Genomic DNA, 14532 nt, shown 5'->3' on the forward strand with positions numbered 1-14532 from the left:
AGGTTTGCTGAGGGCAGCAGCTTGTAAACCAATCCCCTACCATTCATTTATAGAATGGAAACTAACTGTTTGGGGGCCTTTGCTATGCCCTTAGAACAAACATTCGTGGTTTCTTACTTGGGAACCTGGAGCAAAGTTTTCCTTAAGCAGGTAGATTTCTGTTCAGTTTAAGCCAGTAATTGTATTTTCCCCTCTGTGTGCCAGGAACTGGGCCTATCACTCAAGATACAGAGATGAATATGACTGAGCCACTGTTCCTGAGAGATTCTCAATATATCCATAGACAGAAAACATGTTAACAAATAGCTGGAATTCAACCCAGAAGGGGCCAAGGAGGTGCCATAAACAGAGTCTGTGGGAAGACAGATGAGGGGTGCTAGGAGGGAAGGGCCAGGGGAGGCTATGAAAAGGAAAAGATATTTATGCTCCACCTTCAAACTCAAGTATGACTTTGCCAATTAAACAAAGAGGGGAAAGATATTCCCAGCAAAGGGAATAGCAAAACAAATATATGACGTTGTGACAGGGTGGGCAGTGTTTAGTATGGCTTGAGCAGAGCAGGTGTACTGGGGCAGAGAGACAGAAAGGGCTGACCCAGCTGGGGAACGACTTTGTGTTGTGCATTGCTCTGAGATGGTCAGCAGTTGGCATATGTGTTAAGATTTAAATCCAAAGAATACACCAGAGACCCCAGGAAAATCAAGAGGAGTCCTTCGTGAATATCATTGAAACAGAGAGCTTTGCCTTCCCCAGCCACATAGGACTGTATCTGTGAGTCTATCCCCTGGTCCTGACTCAGCCTGTGGCTTTCCTTTTGCAAGTCACTTAACCCTCCTAGTACCTGGCTTGCTGTGGTCAGAGTTTATCATAAAATTATCCTTGACCTCTACTGACAACTGAAAAGACACGTAGGAAGGTTCACTCTTAAATCCCTTCAGGCCCCTGGGAAAGCAGTGGATGCTTAACCATGTCATGTTTAATAGGAGCAGTTGTCTGTGTGGCTACACTGGGCAAAGGCAAGGGCTGCGTCCTGCAGACATGGGACTTGTGGTCTTGTCCAGACTCAGCCACTCCATGCTACTGGACCTTGGACAAGTGATTTCTCTCCAGGCTCCAATTTCCTGTCTGTAAAGTGAGGAGGCTACACACCATGACTTCTAAGGGACCTTTTCTACCTCCCCTGATCCTGTCTTACCTCTTTAATTTTTAGGAAATCAGAGTGGTCCTTGACTGAAAAGTCTGACCAGCAAGTGTTTCATCTTAACATGAGGGCTCTGGGATTTTTGTGCCTTGGGCAAGGAAGAAAAAATCATGACACAATCCAGTGAGAATGCACATTTTAACATCTCCCTGTAGCAAAACACCAGGGGGAGGGAAAGATTCAGACTCCAGCTTCCTAACTGAGTAGTCCTTGGATTTGGAAGTTTGGAGAAATCACCCTAGGAATGGAGTTCCATGAGGGATGCAGGGAATGAAAAAGGAGGGTGGAGACAGAAGGAGGAGGCTGCAGGTTGCAATTAAAGGACGTACATCTCAAATGCATATGAGACCAGCTCAAACCCTTCCACCACCCACTCTCACCCAGCAGATGCGGTGCAGCCACTCCTATTGCCTGTCCACTCAAAGCTTCCCAGGCTCATATTGTCTTTAATCATCCAATTTTCACCATTGAAGGCAGAGGAATTTCAGCTAATGTGCATTGAGGGCTTCTCAGGGTGCCTCCGACCCAGGCCCTGGGTTGGGTTTTGGAGAGTGTGATCCGTGACTGCCTCAGACCTGAGTGGAGGGCAGGGGGCAGGGGTGGGGTGGCCATGGCACGGTGAACCTATTGAGGTAGAAGAGGCCATGAAAGATATGGGCAACGACATGGGTTTTTGCTATCACATGACCTGGATTCAAATGCTGGTCCTGCCACAGACTGGCTATAGGACCTTCCACAGTTCCCTCTTTTCTACAGCCCTCATTTTCTCATCTTTCAAGTGCAAATAATGGGACTTCCTAGGACCCTTGTGAGAACCAACCCAGATAAAGCACTTAAAACTGTGCTTGATGCATAGTAAATGCCCCATAAATACTAGCTTTTTTAAAAAGTCTGTTTTTATTTATGTCTAGAAAAGTAAGTTAGGGCCAAAATTGTGAGGATTTTGTGAGGAAATTGTGAAGCCAAGGTGTTTGGACTTTGTCTTGTAGTCCATGGGCAGCTGATAAAGGCATTCCTGCAGGGAAGGATGTTAAGGAAATTGATGATTGGGGAAATCTTCACCTGCCACCACTTTGGGGAGTGTGGGAAGAAAGAAGGAATATTGGGAGGAAACTTGGTCGGTGTCCAAGCAAAGTGGATGAGGGCTCAGGGTGGTGGTAGAGAGAATGGAATGGAAAAAAACAAATTTAAGAACTTTGGAAAGGAAAGTGGCTGAGGAGTAAAAGATGGGTGTTCAAATTGGGAGAGTAAAGGAGAAAATAAACGAGTATCCAAAGATGTGTTTTGAGGATGCACCAGTGACAGCACAGACCTAAAGTGAAGCTTGAGGGGAAGAAGGACAGAGCTATTTCTGTCCTGGGGGGAAGGTCACCATCCTGGGTCACCTGACTCGGGTCCCACAACCCCAAGGGAGCTACTGCAAATACCAATTTGTTTGTTAAGTTTATGTCCTATTTTTCTCAAAAAGGATTTGAAGTAGTTTTATTCCTGAGAAAGGAGGTGGTTTATACTTGTCTCATAAGGAAAAATGAGTGGAAGGAGTAATAATAACCAAAGCAAAAAGGAGCTGGAAAATGGAATCAGATATAATGATAGGGAGAAATGAGGATCATGGGAAATGGACTAAAAAGAGGGAGTCTAGTACCTGAAATCCTACTCTTTGCCTTAGAATTAAGACTCTGTCATTTTAGTCCACTCCCTTTCTAAAGACCTTCCCAGAAGGGGCAGAAAACCCAGGCTCCTTTAATTCTTCTCTAGTCTGGTATTTTTCATTGGTGCTTTCAATTATTTTCAATCTTCCTTTTCATTGTGATGTAAGAACCAATGGCACGTGCCTCCTTCTCCAGAACCAATACATTCCCCAAGAAAGGAGGAAGGAAGAGAGAGAGAGGAGAAAGAAAAAAAGAGGGAAAAGAACAGAGCAAAAGAAAGGGAGCGCATGACTGAGAGACACCCCTGCCTGGTAGGCTCTGCCAGGTGACTTGCTGGTTGGATAGTGGTGGCTGCGGCTGCCACAGAGCTATCCAACTTGTGGCTTTGCTTCCTCTCTTTCTTTCTCTTTAGTAGCACAGAATCACTCAGCCCTAGATTCCTCTGAGTTTCGGAACCCAAGAGGTCTGTGAGGGCATTTTGCAATATCTGAGGCCCCTGAGAGAGTCCCCAGCCACTTCAGAATGTTTGGAGTCCCTGGGTAAGTGCTTTTTCTCCCAGCTGGGTCAGCTGTTGGGTGGCCCAGAGAGAAAACAAGAAAGAGTTGTTTCCGTCTTGTCACTGCTGAAAATGCTAACGGAGAATCACTCAACATTTGGTAAGTGCACCGAACGTTTTTACTTTCAGTGCCCAAATTTCTCTGGCTTCCGTAAGTTATTGTTGTCAAGGAAGGAGGTGGTATTATCACTACCCCTCCCCCCCCGCCTCCCCGTGTGGTGTGACAGAGCAGAGATAATTATCTTTACACCCAAATCAGCATTGCTTTTTTTGGGGGTAACAGCTTTCGAAAAACCATCGACTGGGCTCCCGCTGGTCAGGTTGCGATGGTAGTTGCCAGCAGTGCTAAGCAGGTTGCTTTGTGAGGCAGACTGCTCGGCCGCAGAGACTCTCGTTGGGAGATAATGAACTCCCCTTGCCCTCATCACAAACCAGAATCTAAAACCATCCATTTCTGAGATGTGGAGGGAGGAAGGCGGTGAGAAGTTTTGCTAGTTCACCCTTCTGCCAGAGCTCATCCCATCCTCTCCTGAGCAGCCCAGCAATGGCTGGACACTTGTGGATGCAGTCTCTTTCTGGAGAGGAAAAGAACCTTAGCTAGTATCTCACTCTCCTGGTCCTTTTCCAAATGGGAACCTGGAGGCCCAGAGTACTGAAATTAACTTTCCCAAGGTTGAGCCTCTGCAGATTAGAGCTGGGACAGGATTCTAGGTTTCATGACTCCAAATCCAGTGTTCAGAGACTCCTTGATAAAGTGCAAAGAGCCTGGCTTTGGAGTCAGATGGACCTCAGAACAAGTCCTGCCTTAGCAACTGGGAGAACTGGCCTTTCCCCAGCCCCTTGCCAAGCCCTCTGTCCCCACCAAGGATGCTGTGCTGCCCTACGGGACAGGCGCAGAGGACATCTGCATAAGAAGACAAGGCATCTAGAGCCATCAAACCAGAGGAACAGGCCTCCCTCTTCCTCCTGACAGGCTGCTCCTCCTACGCTGAAACAGGACGTTCCAGAACTGAGGGCCATTGAGTTAGGGCGGCAGTTGACAACATCAATTTCCAGCAGGTGGATTTTACTCCTGAAAACAGTTCTGATTGCTGCTGCAGACCCAGGCCTTTCTCAGCCCACCGTGAGCAATCTTGGGACACACTCTTGTCCACCAAGCCCCTTCCCATGGTCACAGCTGCCCACTCTCTGATGATCCCTCTGCAGGGAGGGCTCCCCTGCCAACCACCACAGAACCAGATGCCCAGTTCATCTTCTTCCAATCTTGGCTCCTTCTTTCTCTATTTGCCTTATTAAATGTATTCATTTAATTAGGGCAAGCACCTCTGGATTTCTGCCTCCATATCAGGCACTACTAGTGACCCAAAGACATATATCCTGCTTATATCTTCTTATGTAGGAGTTTTTTTTCCTCCCATGCTTTAAGTTCCTCTAACTGATGTTGGGATAGGGTCACTGTCACCCAGCTTTTAGGGCATCATTTACCTTGTATCCCATAGAGCTGTGCCCCAGCAGGTGCAGGTCTCATAGAGTACACACTGAATGATGCTCCCTGCAATTGTGAACTCAGTGAACTGACCCAGGGTCCTCACTGCTGTATGTACTGTGCAGACTTGGGATTAAATAATGCAGGGATGAATGCATATAGTGTCTGAAGGAAGGCAGCTCTGGATCCAAGTTTGGGCTCACTAGCAATAAGCTGTGTGACTTTGGGCAAGTTACTTAATCTCTCTGAGCTTCAGAGGAGATGATTGTATTTATTCTTAGGATGGTCTGATAAATCGAAAATACAAATAAAGAATTATTTAATGAGATGCAGAAAGGATCAATAAATATGAGCTCTTATTATCATCATTAATATAATTGCTGTTTAGTCTTATTGTCATTATGTTCATTAAGGGGAGATATACTCTTCCCACAATCCCTGACACATAAGCACTTAATAAATAGGTGTGGAATGAGTGTTTTGAAGGATGATCAGGTGGAGAGCTAAGTGCTTTCTTGCAAGAAAAGGAAGACCAGTGCCTGGTGTAACTGAAAGCCAAAAGACATGCAGCTTTTTGTGTGGCTTTGGTTAAATTGTATTCCCTGGGAACTGGAAGCAGAGAGGGAAATCTTGACCTGGCCACACTTTTGACACCTGCATGTAGGAAGCCATTGTATCTGAGGTGGGTGGGGCTCAGTTGTGAACAGACTTGCTGCTTCCTGCCCCCTCCCTCTTCTTTTCTAAAGAAAACTTTAAAGGAGAGGCCTTTAGCTCTGTAGTTTTTGTTTTGTTTTGTTTTTGTTTTTGTTTTAATTTTATTTTGAAATAAATTCGAAGTTACAGGAACAGTTGCAAAAACAATATAAACCCCATACACAGCATACCTTGATCCCCCTCCCCCGATACCCCGATCCACCAACTTTCACATGCTGTCACACCACCATTTCTTTCTTTCCCTCCCTCCCTATCTATCATCCATCATCTATTGCTCTGTCTTCTGAACATATGAGAGCAGGCTGCACACATCCTTGAAGAAACAATATAATTCACATATATATTTCCCATGAACAAGAACATTCTTTTATGCATTCCCGTTAAGTGCTAGCTCTGTAGTTTTGATGTCGGTGTTCACTCTGCACAGAGATAAGGCGGCAGGCTTGGACCGCCAGGGTCTGACCCCACAGTCAGCATCTGTTACCGGCTGCCCTTTTGCTCGGACAGCACACCCTGGTAGTGGGGCAGGTGCCAGGGGTTCCTTCTCCCCTACACCGGACATCTGGATAACTTTTTGGTTTTTGTTTTCCATCTTGTTCCAGATGCTCGGTGCTGTGCAGTCACAGCTAGGGTAGTCCCAAGCCTGGGCCACACCTGGGTCAACCTGTGTTCAATATTAAAAGCAGGATGAAAGTCCAGGACACTACGAGCTGGGGCCAGGCTTGCATCAGCAGATGGGGTTCAGGCCTGAGCTGGTGGCAGTAAAAACTGTACCTGTTTTCCAGAGTTGTTGGTGGATTAAGCAGATTTGGAGTCTGATACCAGAGGGGCAGGGTGCTGGGGAGAGGGATAATGCCAGAAGAGACAGTGGGGTAGGGAATCCAGATCATCCTGCAGCTGATGTAGGCTCAAGAGGATCTCGAAGATCAACTTCAGCAGTAGAGAACCGAATCTCAACTCAGACAGGGGCTTGGAAGCCAAACCTTGAAGTATCTGAAGGGTCAAGTCTGCCCCACCTCACAGTGTATGGCCCAGGTTATTTGTTCATATGGTCCCTTCTCAAACATTCACTGATGTTTACTCTGCTATCCCCCATGCTAAGTAGCAAGGACACGAAGGTGAAGGAGACAGTCATTGCCCTTCGGGCTATACCTTCACAAGGCCAAATGCCTGCATAGTAAACAACTCAGTTGCTTCCAGATGTTTCCAAATGTCCAGGCTTTTGGCATCATGAGAAGAAACAATCAGATGCTAACTTCATGGTGCATCCCTTTGTGATTCCATAGTGCATGGAGACAATGAAGACTGTGCCTCCAGTTAGCTCTTGAGAGGGGTAGATGGTGCACTAAACTTGTGGTCAGCATGGAAACCAAGTGCAGGGCTACAGGCCAGCAGGAGACATGACTTAGAGTAGGTGTGGCCCACTGGTCTCTACACTCCAGACAGGCTCCTGTGGAAGGAAGGAAAGGAGGTGGCTGTGTTCCTCCTTGTTTTTCCCATGTTAAACTTGTAGTACCTGCTACCAAGTCTCTGATGACATGTGCAAGGAGGGATGAGTTGGCAATTTGTGGTACTCATTGATTGATATACGTGCATCCTCGTCATTCCATAGTTATTAGAGCCCCACCTGTGGATGAGCCTGTCATCCAGGCTTCATCCCACATCTGGATCCAAGCTTCATCCCACATCAATTAAATAGGCTTCTTTATTTTTTCTAGTCAGTTTCTTTTCTTTCTACAAGGTGATGACAGAAAAGAAGTAGGTAATTTCGGCTAGGGAAAGAACAGGCCAGAAATGGTTTTAGTGACAGGGGCTTAAGTTGGGGAGACAAGAGTACTGGGCTCTGGCCCCAGCTCTGCCTCTAACCTTCCTAGTCCCTTCGTTGCCCTGATCCTCCTTCAAATAGCCTGGGGGAAGGGCAGCAGGTGAGGTTAGAGAGGGCCTTAAAGGTCCAGGTAAGGATTTTGTACTTGATTGTGAGCCAAGGGAGTCATTGGAGGAGTTTTCAATGGGGAAGGGACCTGTTCAGGCTCACCTGTGAGAAGCATCACTGGCTGCAGGGGACACAAGGTTTCGGTTGTGATGTTAAACTCAGTGAGAGAGACCGAGGGCCTGAGTGTACGGTGATGGTGGGAGGAGGAGGGGGGACTGACTGGGGAATTCTTTAGGACATAAATCCTTGAGGACTCCGTGTCTGATGAGCATGAGCCATGATGGAGAGGGAGGAGTACAGAAAGTTTCCCAGCTTTCCTGCTGGGGTTGAGTGGAGGTGTCTTCAGCTGAGAAGCAGAACCCAGGAGGCAGCAGATTGGGCAAAAAGGCCGTGAGTCTGGTTCTGAGCTGGGTACATCTGGAGTCTCCACCAGCCCAGTGAGTGGATGTGTTCAGGGAACCATAGGAGAGTGAATCTGAAACTGGGTGAGAAATCCAGTCCAGAGGTTGAGATTGAAGAGTCCTTTATTTTCAGGCAGGCTGTGGAGCATGCTATTACCAGTCTGCTCATCAGGGAAACACGTGGGAAGGTGAGGTGGCGGAGGATGTTGTGGTGGAGATGGACAACCACTGTAGCCTTTAAAGTCTCTTCTCATTCTGTCATTTTTTTAAGTTTCCAAAAAAAACAAGAATGACCTTTCTCTGTTTTGTCTCCTCTCTCAGTCCACACATAAAACAAAATGGGCCAACACAAATTTTTAAGTGATGTTTGAAGCCAAGTCTTATTTCTAAATGGGAATGCTCCTCTCACATGGGCTGTAATTTATACCAGTATATGCTGGCTAAGCAAGCATTGTCACCATATGGACTATATTTCCGCTGAATTCCATCTATTCTTTTTAATTTCACCAATTTTTCATATTACTGTTATGACCAAATTTTAACCATCAAAAATATAGCTGTACTGGACACAGTAAAAGAACTCAGTGTAATGGAGCACATATATGATTGGGAAAGACTAGGTATTGATCTTTATGAATACCACAAAAAAATGACCATTTTAAGGGCAAAAAAAAAAAAAAAAAACAGGTAAATACCAGGGAGGCTGTTTGCTTTTCAATTGGCAGTAACTTTTCAACCTAGTGCCAATTTTTGGTGGTAAAAGGGTATTTCTAATTTTTTTCTGCCTTTGGAGGTAAGTCAGATGTTGCAAACCAGCCTTATCCCAGGGTTGATCTGTAGATAGTAAACTAAAGCAGAGAACCTTAGTGGTTAAACAGACTGCTTGAGCTCACAATATGTAAACAAGCTACTGAGGAATTTGTGGAAAGAGGACACAGTTAGGAGACAGTGGGATGGAGTTCCCATTCTAACTCTGATCTTCAGGGTCATCTGTAAAATAGGGACGATGATAAAATCGAAATCATGGTTGTCATGACAATTAAATGTGTGTGAAAATTGCTTTGTCAAGTGAAGTGTGTTGGACAAAGGTTGTTTTTATTGTTTTCCTATCTTGTTGGGGAGACTTCACTTTCAGGAATGTCTCCAGGCTCTGAGGGAGCCAATCAGAGAGCTGAGAGAACAAGCAAGGATGCACAGGAGCTGAGAGGGAGAGAAGCTAAGAGAGACAGAAGCTCAGAGACATTTTGGAGAAAGCCATTTTGAAACCAGAACCCAGGCTATGTTTTTGAAACCTTTTTGGCCCACACAGTTTTCACTTACCTTCTCCATTTTACTGACGTCAGAAAGATTATATGATTGACTGATAGAACACCAGCAACCCTGAGAGATATTGTACCACAGCCCAGGGCTATACTTTCCATTTTTATTAAAATTCTTATTAACTCATAGCCCAGGAGTTTTTAAGCCAAGCCTGATCTTTAGGGCCCCTCAGTTCAATCAGAGCAATCTGTGTGCAGTGTTCTGATCCCACTTTGTGAGGACACAGTCAAGAAAGCAGGCAAATAGGATGTTATTCTAGGAGACTGGGGTCCTCTTTCCCTCCAAAACCACTTGCTCTTGCAACACCACTTCCAGACTGCACATGTAGATGCTTCGAGGTCCACAATTCCAAGTCTACTCCTCTATCTAAATATTTCTAGGGAAAATGACTATCTCATTTATCTCTCAGTGATGCTAGGCTTGTCGGCTTCTATTCTGAGAACAGAGGTCACTCTTTTGGGGGGAAAGTCCTGCAAAGATGGGGCCCCGAGGGAAAAATATATTCTTTCCTGGGTGGGAGGGGAAAAGGGGAAAAAAAAGGGGAACTTGAGACGTTAGTTCTAGCTCATAGCCTTATGGAGGGTGGCTATGGCCGGAAGCTCTGCTGTTCTTTTTTCTGAACAAAATGGCTTCCTCTCACCAGATGAGCAAGGGCTCTTTATCTGGGGATGAGATCAGGTCCCTGGTCTCGGTTGCATCTCTGTTCTTCCCCTCCGGCTTCATGGTGATTTTTATCCTTCAATGGGTATTTGCTTAAGTGGCCTCACTTAAGCAATGTGAATTACTCACATTTCTCTCTCCATTAATAGGTAGTCTTAAACTTAATGTCATCACCTTGGTAATCTGCTAAGCTATAGAGCACCTGAAAATAGCAACTCTCTTTGCAGCTTGCTAAGTAGAAGCTGCTTCGTTCCTGACACAAAATACATCCAGAGTCTTTTTGATCTTTACTCATGCTCGTGTCAAGGTACAGAGCACACATAGTTGAGGCTGAGAAGGGTGGTGCCAGTGTTCATAGAAACCAACCTTGGATTTCTGTTGACTGATACCCTAATGCCATGAATTAATTGGTAATTTAGCCCTAAAAAGCCACTCAAAAATGAAAACCTGGATGTGAGCCTCAGTTTGACATATGCCCACTGTTTTGTGCCTTCTTTGCAGTGAAGGAAGAGCCTTATTCTTTGCAATTTCTTAATATTTGAGGAACTCTTATTTTTACCTTTTGTACTGGTTTCAACCTATTATGTCCCCCACAAAATTCTTTATGCAGTTCTTTAATGCAGTCTTATGGGGGCAGACTTATTAGTCTTTTGATTAGGCTGGGATGTTTGATTAGGTTGTTTCCATGGAGATGTGACCCATACAACTGTAGGTGAGAACTTTTGATTAGATCATTTCCCTGGAGGTGTGACCCCACCCATTCTTGGTAGCTCTTAATTAGATCACTGGAGTCCTTTAAGAATGCTCAAGAAGAGAAAGGACTCAGAAGAAAGTTGAGAGAAACATTTTGGAAAGAAGCTAAGCACCAACACAGACCCAGATGCTTGGAGATGCAGACAGAAAGAGGTTTGGAGATGCTAAGCTAAGAGATGAAGGCTACAGTGCCTGGGAGAAGCTGAGAGAGGACCCCCAGACAATTAGAGAGAAATGCCCTGGGAGAACAAGCAAGAATGCACAGGAGCTGAGAGGGAGAGAAGCTAAGAGAGACAGAAGCTCAGAGACATTTTGGAGAAAGCCATTTTGAAAACAGAACCCAGGAGCAAAGGATCAGCAGATGCCAGCCACATGCTTTCCCAGCTGACAGAGGTGTTCTGGACAGCATTGGCCTTTCTTCCGTGAAGGTATCTTCTTGTTGATGCCTTAGTTTGGACACTTTTATGACTTTAGAACTGTAAATTTATAACCTAACACATCCACTTTATAAATCTGGTATTTTGCATAATGGCAGCTTTAGCAAACCGGGAACACCTTTCATTCTCATTTTTTTGTTCTACAAATATTCATTCTCCAAAGCTTCCATGTACTATGTACCTGGAACTTGCTAAGCATGCTGGAGATATACAACGACGTATTAGAAAGAGACCAGTTCTCAAGAACTAACAAGGCTATAGTGTTGATCGTTGATATACTCACATATAACAGAGTTGGTGTTATAGTCACTGCAACTTTACAAACGAGGAAACTGAGGCCTAAGATTATCCATGCAGCAAAAGTTGGAACCCAGACACAAACCCAGATCTTCTAACCTCTAAGCCATGTTTCCTCCAACACACCGCCTCCCTGGATCTTAGACTTTTTCTTGGGAGACAAGACTTAAGTACATGAGAAGATAAATGACAGAGCAAAGAAGCTGTGATTAAATAAAAAATTCATGATAAAGACAGGTGTTAATGGATCCCAGAAAAGGGCAAAATCATGGTAACCAAAAAGGGTAATAAAGACGGAGCTTGATAGATTTGGTTAGCTGGAGAGAACGTAGAAGAGACCTTTATCTGAATAGCACCAGATTAGTGAAGGGACAAAGAAAGGAAAGAACCAGCAGGCTGTGGTCAAGAGGAGCAAGAAAAGGTTGGGATAGAACAGAAGGCTGAATGCCAGGAGACACTGTGATGGCAAAATCAGGAAGGGGGAAGAAATGCCAGGTAAGGATTTGAACTTTAATACTATGAAGGATGTTCACCTTTTTTTTTTTTCTTCAATAAAATGTGACAGATGATGTTTTCATGCATGATGCATTACCACTGGCATATTCAAATTTTGATGACCTTACCCTTTTTTTCATCTGAGAAGTAAATCAATGGAATTGAATACTTGTTAAAATACATTTTGTCAGAGTATGCTAGAGACCAAAAAAAGTAGTAGCCTAATCAAGATAGAAGTTGGTTTGTATTCCACATAAAAGTCTGAGCTGGTGTGGTTGCTGTGCTACAAGAAGTTGGCACAGTCCCAGGTTCCTTCTGACATCCCTGAGATGTGCCTTCGTCTGCATCCAGTTCCATATCCTGTCTGTATTCCAGGAAACAGGCGGAAGGAAGGGGGAAAGGGAGGGCACCAGCCATCCCGTTTTTACCTGGAACTGAGGAATTACCCAGGATATGGGACTTTCAATGCTAAAATCAGGGAAGTCCCTGGCAAACTGGGACATTTTGAAAGCTGTATGCTTCACTTGTGCTTACGTGCCATTCGTTGGAACATAGTTGCATAGCCACAGCTAGCTGCAAGGGAAGCTGGGAAATATAGTCTATATTCTGGGTAGCCATGTGCCCAGCTAAAATCTTTATTCCTATGGACAAAGGGGATAACAGATATCAGTCCATAACTAATTGTCTCTGCTATTAAATACAAATATTTTTGTTGGGAGAAGAGAATAGTGTTCACAAATGTTGACACACATTTATGTGTCTGCTGGTGCTCTATCAATAAAGGTAGCTCTGCAAATACTGTCCCATAAAGTCAGGCTTTGGGATTAGTGTACCTCCTAGCATATTAGCTACAACTTCACCCTTTTCCCATTCCAGGAAGCATATCTGAGATCTATTGCTTTATAGGGATAGCGTTGAACTCCTACTAGCTTATTGAAAAAAAAAAAAGTATTTATCAGCCACAGACTTTCTTGGTGACACCCTCACAACTGATTGCCGTGCTCACCACTGTGGCATTTTAGTAGATTGTCAGAATTGTTTTGAGTTCAGGAGTAGTGAAGTGACATGATGAGAAAGTACTTGAGAAGGATTCGTGGAAGGGTAGGGTGTCTCTCTACTTCATCCCAAAATATCCATAGGCAGGGATAAATGTATGGTTCTCGAGTTTTACATTTAAAGATGATCAGAGATTTCTAACTGTGGGCTTCTAGAAGACTAGAGCTGTAGGGAAACTTGAAAAAGAATCTGCTCCAACCCTGCCCTCTGGGAAAATTTCCCCACTTCCCATCAAGATGTCTAAGTGTTAGCTTGTTAATATCCCAGAAACAACTTTCAGACAAAGGTCTGCTGTGTGCCCCATCCTATTAGGAGGCAAATTCAACCCTCAAGCTGACATGGAAGGAGGGAAGGAGCCAGTGTACGGAAGTGTGGCCTCGGAGTCCTGAGGATAACCAGTCCTGCCCCGCCAAGCATGCCTACCAGACTGTCTCGAGCTTTCCGTATAAAACCCACCTAATTAGAGAGTCAAATCTAGCTTATCATATGTTCCAGCTGCAGGGCAAAGCAGACTGAATTGGGGTAGTGTGGGACCCAGGAAGTGAAAGAGAATATGGCAGTGTTTGGAAACTAGTTATTCATTATCAGAGTCCAAGACACAACGTCCTTAAGGTTTCCCTTTCTGGGAAAGGCCCTTGGTCATCTCGTCTTCCATCACCCAGTCGTCTTGCTGATCATACCAGTGCATGACCTCATTTCTACTTTGAGTTGTTGTTTCTCTTCTTGATGGTTTAATCTTCTTGTTAGCAAAATCACTTTGCTGTAGAGAGCTAAACTATTTCTGCTCCTAAATTAAGGTGTGGTCCCTCATGCCCAAGCAAATCTTGAGTGAATCAACTAGACAGTTGCCATGTGTTTCTCATCACACTCTGTGCCTATTTTCTTGTGTCCTCTGGAGCTTCCAATTTTAAGAGAATAAACATTCCAATGGCATTAGTATGCTTGTATAAATTAGAAAATTTGAGGAGGGAAAAGCTGAAGACAAGATCCAGCCGTACTTCCAACAGCTTTACTTGCCCGGAAATATTTGTCATTTATAAAGGTTTTCAGTCTGCATTAGCTGCTGAGAAGGTGACAAAGGCCTGGGAATAAGTTTGATTGTGTAGTGATGCAGGGAGTTATTAAGGAAAACAAATCTGCATTAGTTAAGATCTGAAGAGTTGCGATGTAATAGGCAGCCATTGCATGTAACATTTTCAAAGAATATTTAATGATGTGGTAAAATACTCATGGTTGTTAAATGGAAAAAAGCGAGATATTCCAGTTTTGTGAATTTGTATATATAGAAAAAAGACTAGAAGGAAACTCTCCTAAATGTTAACACTGAGGTAGGATTATGGATGATTTTTGGTTTTGTCCTTAAAATGATCCATATTTTCTACATTTTTCTAAATAAATATTTATGAATTCTCTTGTTAATACAAATAAATATTACATTTATAACTATAGAAAGTTATTCTTTTTTTAAAGAACAAAGGCAAAAATCTCATTGATAGAAGTAGATAATTTTCTGCAAAGACAAATAATGTAGCCCCTCACCTTTGAATGTTTTAACACACAGTCACATGCTC

At 44.1% G+C, this 14532-nt stretch overlaps 1 protein-coding gene across 2 annotated transcripts in view; it reads left to right on the plus strand.

The window, feature by feature from the left end:
- RORA (RAR related orphan receptor A) overlaps positions 1-14532 on the plus strand; it is a 715442-nt gene that overhangs the window by 376221 nt on the left and 324689 nt on the right. The window contains exon 1 of one of the 2 annotated variants that reach the window (XM_037833807.1): positions 3174-3509. The exons of the other annotated variant lie outside the window; for it this stretch is intronic. Coding sequence (XP_037689735.1) covers positions 3482-3509 — 28 coding nt within the window. The 5' untranslated portion in view covers positions 3174-3481. Of the gene's footprint in view, positions 1-3173; positions 3510-14532 lie in introns of those variants that run through there. 2 annotated transcript variants of the gene reach the window in all.

Source organism: Choloepus didactylus, chromosome 4, assembly GCF_015220235.1.
Source record: "Choloepus didactylus isolate mChoDid1 chromosome 4, mChoDid1.pri, whole genome shotgun sequence".
Taxonomy (NCBI): domain Eukaryota; kingdom Metazoa; phylum Chordata; class Mammalia; order Pilosa; family Megalonychidae; genus Choloepus; species Choloepus didactylus.